This window comes from Hyaena hyaena, unplaced genomic scaffold (genome assembly GCF_003009895.1).
Source record: "Hyaena hyaena isolate Hyena2069 unplaced genomic scaffold, ASM300989v1 scaffold_920, whole genome shotgun sequence".
Taxonomy (NCBI): Eukaryota; Metazoa; Chordata; class Mammalia; order Carnivora; family Hyaenidae; genus Hyaena; species Hyaena hyaena.
In genome coordinates, this window is record NW_024081553.1 from 337,367 (window position 1) to 345,394 (window position 8,028).

The window sequence follows — 8,028 nt, forward strand, 5'->3', positions numbered from 1 at the left end:
CTTATGGTGAACACAGAAGGCTGCCAGATTTCACAACTCCACTAGAGAAATGATGTTGACCAAGCGTGTCCTACCAGAATTTTTTTTCAAAACTATATCCTTGGTCTGCAATCAACTCAGATTCATTTTTCTTGTTTTGCTAACATTTAAACATATATTAATTGTTTATATCATGTCAGTAGGAAATCTAAAAAACAAGAAAAAGCCCACAACAATAGCTAACATCTATCATCATATTCAAAGCAGAAACCTTTGCCTAAGACACAGCCTTACTGGTATGATATAACGGGGATATTGCAGAGATGTGATACTCTGTGTTTTTTGTTTTTGTTTTGGATATATACTACCATGAAAAATCTTTACTTCACATTATCATCTTAGGTCATGATTGTTCCTTATCCATGAAACAAACAGTGGACTGATTGCTTTCTAAACACCCATGATGCATGGGCTTACCTGTTTTCAGATACAGTTTCATTACAAAGCCTTCCCGATTTCACACTGCTTCAGGCTGGGAAATCAGTACTTTGTAAGAAACCACCTTTATTACTATCTCCCCTATCTTTATGCTTAGCCCTGCTCTCTCATCCTCAACTTAAACTCTTACAAGCTGGACAGGAGGGGAGAATGTGGACCAGGAAGACCTCCACAAACCCTCTGGTGTTTGTTTACCATTTGACTGTTTACTGGCATGAAATAGTTGTTCATTCTACCTTTTGCAACTCTTTAAAACCTAGTGGCGTAGATTGAGACACAGCACTATTGTTTTACAAGACATCTACTGCATCTACTTTTGTTGGGATAAATACCCAGTAATTGCTGTCGTAGCAAGAGGACCAGCACGGGTACTACTATTCACAGTGTTGCTTTTGTGGTTTTTTTTTTTTTTTATGTCTTTTTTCTTTTTTTCATATTATCTTAATCTACAGAGTAAATTATTATATATATACACTGGAACCAGTTAATGCCCTTACAATGTATAGTTGTTTCATAAAGCAGGAAAGACAATGCAGAGGGAAATAGGTGCCCAAAAGCACAGTCACAAAGGCTTCAGAAGTTCTAGATACCACTACAAGTCAATGCTGGAGATCACTTCTAAAACAATCAATGTTCAAGAGGAATGCTTTAATTTGGAGAAAATACCACCCCTCCCCACCCACCCAAATCTCCCTCTTTGTTTTTGTTGTTTTTAATAATCTTTTCAATTCACTATCAAAAGTCCTGGCTCTTCAGATATACTTTAAACTATAAATAAACACTGCATAGTTCTCTTTTGTTTTGTTCGTTTTGTGTTTTGAAAAATTATTGCAGTACAAGTACTCCCATTTGGAATTCAGTAAGGAGCAAACAGCACGGGAGTGTGGGCGGTCCGAATGGGTCCGGGCGCGGGCCGCAGAAGTGCCGGAGGGAGCGCGGAGGTCTGGAACAGCGTGGCCGCCGGAGCAGTTCGCAGACTGAAGGGGGAGTTCACTGCCACTGCGGCAGCGGCCGCCGCAGCTGCCAGTGGGTTTGGTAGAATTCGTGGAGCCAATGGCTTTGAAGGTTCTTTTGAAAATACTAATTTTACCTGTAAGGGAGAGAAAAAAAAAAAGAGGGCAGAAGGACAAGAGTTTGGGCATCCACACTCAGAATCCACAACGATGGGCAGCTTCTAAAATGCAAAAGTTGGGGCGCCTGCGTGGCTCATTCCGTTAAGCATCCAACTCTTGGGTTTCAGTTCAGGTCATGTTCATCTCAGGTTGATCCACTGGGGGTGCAAAGCCTGTTTGGGATTCTCTCTCTCTCTCCCTCCCTCTCTCTACCCCACTTGCTTCTCTGCAGCTCTCTCAAAATAAATAAATAAGTATAGCAGTAAACAAGTACAAAGAAAAAAAATCACACTTGTGAATGGTAGGTGTAGAACACCTTTTCTTTGAAAGAGCTGGAAGATTGGAAGATCACTGAAGACGGCCAATCTAGGATGTTAAAAAGTGCTCCAGAAAAGTACTCAGCAATCTGATTTTATTTTTTCTTGATAAATCTACCTCCTGGGGGAAGTATTTGTGTTGAGAAAAAAAATGAGAAGTTTTTACTCTACTCTTTACACACACACACACACACACACACACACACACACACACACACATTAACTGTCATGGAATAGATATTTTTAAAGGGAGATGTATTAATGCTGTCAGCTATGATTAGACTATCCTAGTGCGTAAACTGGGTAGCATGGCAAGGTGAGGTATTAATGAAGAGAAATAAAAATAACAAAATTCTACTTGCAATGAAGAAGAGAAGTCCATGCAGCTCCCCTTACATCTGACCTGCTCTATTTCCTCTTTGTGCACATGGTAACAACATTCTCTGAATCCTACTCTACAAAACCAGTTCATTCTTTGGCTAATAGCATTAGCAAGATGGCTGTTCTCCCTGAAAGAATGTTCCCATTTATGGAAACAGTAACATAGTGAAAGCTATGAGGGAGGTTTTGCATGGTAACGTTAACACAATTTGACTTTCCTGTTTACTTAAGAACCATTCACTTGATTGTTGAAAGCTGTGTCTATGCTGGTCAGAAATAGCACTCAAAGTTATGACTAGTGGTGCTGAAGCCTCAGCTCTGCACAGAATTCACAGCTTTTCAATGCAGCTAAAATTGCTTCTGTACAAAAGAGTAAAGGGACTTCATTTGCATAAAAATGGGTGATGCTACCAAATTAATTGGGTCAACTCCTACCGAGGTCTCATAATAGATGATTGCAGTTTTCCTTTAACTATATTTTCATGTGCCAGCAGCACACAATAGCACCAATTATTAATAAGATCTATTTTGAAGAAAACAGATTTCAAAATGCATAATTCAGCACATACTATATAAATCAGTTGTTCTTAACTCTTCACTGAGCCTTGGGTCTCCCTGAGGAAAGTTAAGGAGAATTCAACAAGGAAAAAAAAAGCACATGGTCATAAATGTTAGCTTGAGATTATCAGGAGGTTTCACAGATTTCCCCTAAATTCCTACAAAAAGTCCAGGCCAGGAGATTAATACTAGTGTGTTCACTAATCTAAAGGTATATTTGGAGTAATGGGAAGAGGACATCTTCCAGAAAGTGTTTCCTCAGACCTTAGTTACTGTCCTTGGCTTAAGAATGAAATAAAATAAGCCATGCCTTTTGGACTTTGATATTCCAAATCCAAAATTGTTGAGGGTATCATCGACACCAATGCTTTGTCCCTTGAATATATTTTTCACTGGCCTTTCCTAAAATTATGAACTAACATCAGGGCCAGATTTCATGTAATTACTTACCTGACTCAAGCGTTTGGCTTTATTCCCTTCCTTCCTCGTGCTTCTTTCATTAACCAGAGCCCAACTCCAAAAGATAAAGGTGCTGGACTGTGGCTCAAAGTGGCAAACCACAGAAACAACTCATGGAACCAATAATTCTATTGGTGAAGTAAGGGCTGGACCCTCTAATCAACTGTTTGTCATTACTTAGGTACCTTCCACTTATTTCATTTAGTAACTGATCAAAAAAAATCAAGTTCAGCAGGTTGTGGGACATTTAAGATCACGATCATTTGGGAAGCGACAATGACACTCACCCCCAGTGGATGTGCTGCCTTCTGTAGTTTGTTGTAAGGACTGTATTTAGGTTTCGGGGGCTTCCCAGCAGCTCTGTCTTTGTGCCTTCTACTGCTAATGTGCTATTAAAAGCAATTAAAAATGACAGCTTTAAAAAAAAATCATCTCCAAATCCCCCTTATAAGTATTGTTTTAACCTGAGGAAGGATATAAATTATTTCACAGAAGTTGCAGAAACAGCAAAATAAAAAAGCATGCACTTTTGTCCTTCGATTCTGATGGCTTGAGGATATTTTGATGCTGCCCATTTCAGTATCTTTTTAAGGGAGAGAAGGCTCTTCTTTTCCCAGACTTTCTCTTTATCACTGCACAGATCTCCTTTTATAAAAGTTTACAAAGGAAAGGAATGTCTAAAGGAATTTTATGTGCACATAAACAAAGATGCCCAGGCAGGCATGAATTTATTTCCATACTAATATTTATCCTCACATTTGTACAGCCAAATGTCAACCCCTGAAATTCTAAAGATAAATAACTAAGGTGCATAAAATGAGTACAATATTGTACATATGCATATAAAACACAACACAATATGAGGGCTGGCCCTTCGATTGGCAATGCACCACTGATCCCTTCGGAAGGCTATTCACAGAAAAAGTGAATGCAATAGGATTAGTCATCTCTTAGCAGGTGGCTGCAGGATTTAGAAATACAGTACAACACCATGTAATAAAGTACATAAAATAAAAGAACAGTATAAAATTAGTTGTAGCATGTAAATATCTAAACAAATAAAAATGGAACAATGCAATTTGACCTTTAAAGAAAATCAACATTCTTGAGGGAGAAACCTGGTAGAGAAAAGATCTAATACCCCTATTCCTCCCACTCTTCAGACATAAGAATAGTACAAACTCACTTCAGACAATTTCTGAAAGGCCTTAGAAAACATTACGTTTTAGTATTCCCCTGGCAACTAACATAAGCATAAGTAAATAAGGGCAATGAAGAGAAGATAAGTGGATGGATGGGTGGATGGGTGGATGGGTGGGAGAGAAAAACAGGAAAGAAAGAGAACAAAGGAAGCACACACATTCTTCTTGTAAGGGTGTCCCCTATCTGGTTTCATTTCTAGAATATGCGCTGTCTACCTGTTTAAGTTGTGTTTCCGAGTTGACGTGCACATCACAGATTTCACAGTGAAACGTTTTGTTTTGCAGACCTGTGTTTCCCTTATTAACTGGTCCTTTGCCTTTCACGCCTGCCCTAGGAAAGGCTTTGATAGTCCCACTTCCATTCCGGGCTTCTAGCATGGTTTTGTGCTTAGTACCTGCCAGGAATATTTAGAACAAAAGAAAGAAAACACAGAAAAGGTTCTTAGCTAGTAGATGCCTTTAAGAAATGATTCAATAACAAAATATGATATCTAGTTTTAGAGCGGTTCTTCCAGGGATTATAATTGAAATATACTTAACTTAGAAGACAACGTGCCCTGACCACCTTACATAACATCACTTAATTACTCATGTTTTTATAGTATCCCACGGAACAAACCAGCACCATTAACACGGCACCTACACTGGAGAGTCCCGAGATGAAATTAAATGGGTGTGACTTTGTTTCATTTCCTCTTGATGCTAATAAGACATAAATGATAGCTGATGAGGAAGAGTGATTTAGTTGCTAAAGGTATAGTTGGAGGTGATGTGTAACAAATGTAATCAGTTTAAACATGGTGTGTTTACAGAAGTGGCACTAATTAATACCCACGTTCTAACTAGAATACAAACAAGCTTTCTTGGCCATGTGTTTAGGTTCAAAAAGGAAGAGTGATAGTATAAAGATCTTAATGATGGGGGGGGGGAAGCCCTATTGGGACAGTAAAGCCTACACTAACTGGTTATGTAATTTCAAATGTATAATTACATGACCAAGATGATGAGGGGTGAGAGGGTAGGCAGATATACTATAAATAAATACTTTACAATAAACCAACATCTTTGGACTCTCACACATAAGTAGTATAACTCCAGTTATCAACACTTTTTTTTTTTTAATTACTGGAGTTCATGCATGGTAGTGTTCCCTCAAAATTTTGCTCACAATTTTTTCCCTTAGTGTTGATAAATATTCTTTATTTTTCTCACTTAGTCCTATGGTTTTGCTATGAAATTTTCTCTGATAATCATTTATGTCCTTTCTGCCATTCTGGTTTTCTAAATCCATATTCAGTGATTTCTCATTCCTAATTGTATTTATTAGATCCGTTATTAGATTTATTAGATTTAATATTTATTAGATTGGGATCAGCTCTGTAAGCATAAAAAATAAGATTCTTAACTTCTGATTTCTGAGCCAGCCTCCCAGAACCACTGAATATTAATGAAGAAAACACATTGAGGGCCACACAAGGTCAGTGCCAATCACCAACCCCTTAAATGACAGGCAATGAAATACATGAAACAGGTTTAGTCACGATTCTCTCTCTCAAAATTACAACTTTACTGAACCCAATATAAGCAAACGTATATTTTTACAAAATAGATCCCTCACCTTGAATGTCATATTCTTTTGCATAGCTATGAAAATGTTCATATCCCAACATACTAAGGAAAGGGAAAAAGGTCAACACCTTGTAAGTAGACTAGAGGACATGAAATATGGCCACAGTGCTGCTCCATGGTGCTGGTGGGGAGGCCTTCCTGTGGTCTGCTTTCACTCCTCCCCCTTGCAAAATAGATACAAACACCTTCTACTCTGCAGGTGGTTGGTGTAAGTCAGTGTAGGGACAATACAATGTTCCAGAGAGCAAGACACACACACACACACACACACACACACACACACACACACACACACACACGTAGTTTGTGTAACTGTGTGTATGTGTGTGCGTCTAGATGCTTGTCCAATCTTCTTTATCTAAACAGGTGATTATATCAAAATATTTTTCCATGCAGCTTCTTCAATCAGACTGAGAAGGATTCCTGGGCTGGTCTGGCTTATCGAGGTCTAAGAAGTAGTCAGTAGGAGACTGACTGTTATTCTGACTTTTTAGAGGGACACTTGATTCACCCTGGTTAATATCTGTTGTAATTCAGAGTCTTCCCATTAGCCTAGAAGATCCTCATTAGGAGTGCCAGATAATCTTTGGCCCTTAACAATAACAAGGCCATGAACACTGACCACAGCTAACGGACTTAACTGAATTTTCATTTGAAGGGAAATGACAGATGTCTTAATGAAACAATTCCTTACCTATCCTCTTCCTGAACACAGAGGCATGGGTGACACATGGGCTTCTTGAAGGAAAGCCTGGGTTTTGCTCATACCGTATTCTCAGTGCCTGACACATAGTCGACAATCAGTGAAGAGCAGCTCAATCAAGTATCAGATATTTGAAAGAGCAATGAACAAATATCTGTAAAGAGCATTGTGAGCTCAGACTCTGGGATGGTATGAGTCACAGTTGGCCTCCACTAGCTGTGTAGTTGACATTTCTTTGTGCCTCAGTGTCCTGAGCTGTGAAAAAAGAAATTATCTGCTCTACTGAGGTGTTGCAGTAAATGCATTTATTGTTTTAAGGATTACTTTCATCACTTCCATGTGTTAAATAAAGTTTAGTCAATCCTCTTTCTTAATGGTGTTGGTTTTATTTAGGCAAAAATTTAGAAATCTCTAAGCACTTAAAATTTAGTAAAGTCTATCCTTTGATAACTGCCTTTTCTGCATATTAAAACTTAGCAAGGGGTAACATAAGCTCTGCCTAGGGATAAAAAAGCTTGAATGAACTTAGTGAATATTATCAAATGTTACCACTTCAAGTGATTACCAGAAAAATTTGCCCACATTAGTGATGAGCATTAACTATAAAACATTTCAAAGGTTTGGGTTTTTTTATTATACAGAAAAAACTATTAAAATTATCTAAGGAAAGCATTACCTAGTGGAATGTTTTGGGGAGACTTCTTTGAAGAAAAAGACAAAACATATTTTTTTGTATTATCTGTGTCTATAACAGACAACTAAAAGGGGACATCCGCATCTTTTGAAAAGAGTAGGTCCTCTTAAGTTGTTTTAAATACTCTAAGACCAATTGAATCATGTTAATAAGCTTAGGAGAACTACTTCTCTTCTCAAATTCCAACAACAACCACAACCACAACAGCAACCCCCAAACACAAAACCGGAATTCCTGTATTCAAATCCTGCATTCCAATGTTATGGAATATAAATCAATTAACTGCAAGTTTAGTGGAAAACAAAAAGAGAAAACAAGTGTAATAACAACAGATTCCCCAAATAATGATAGACGCAACTGTGGTCCTACTAATAATAGTGCCATAATAATTTATCCTTACAAGGTGCCACATGGCCTCTTAGCTCTGAGAGAGAAAGAGAAAGAGAAAGAGAAAGAGAGAGAGAGTGAGAGAGAGAGAGAGAGGAAGGAAGGAAGG

General features: G+C 38.2%; 1 protein-coding gene across 1 annotated transcript in view; it reads right to left on the bottom strand.

The window, feature by feature from the left end:
• Window positions 1-1,282: 1,282 nt before the first annotated feature.
• ZNF385D (zinc finger protein 385D) overlaps window positions 1,283-8,028 on the bottom strand; it is a 290,957-nt gene continuing 284,211 nt past the window's right edge. Inside the window, exons 6-8 of the mRNA XM_039220875.1 lie at window positions 4,723-4,901; window positions 3,592-3,693; window positions 1,283-1,567 (exon numbers count right to left, since the gene is read on the bottom strand). Of these exons, the coding sequence (XP_039076806.1) occupies window positions 1,334-1,567; window positions 3,592-3,693; window positions 4,723-4,901 (515 nt within the window). The 3' untranslated portion in view covers window positions 1,283-1,333. The remainder of the gene's footprint in view (window positions 1,568-3,591; window positions 3,694-4,722; window positions 4,902-8,028) is intronic.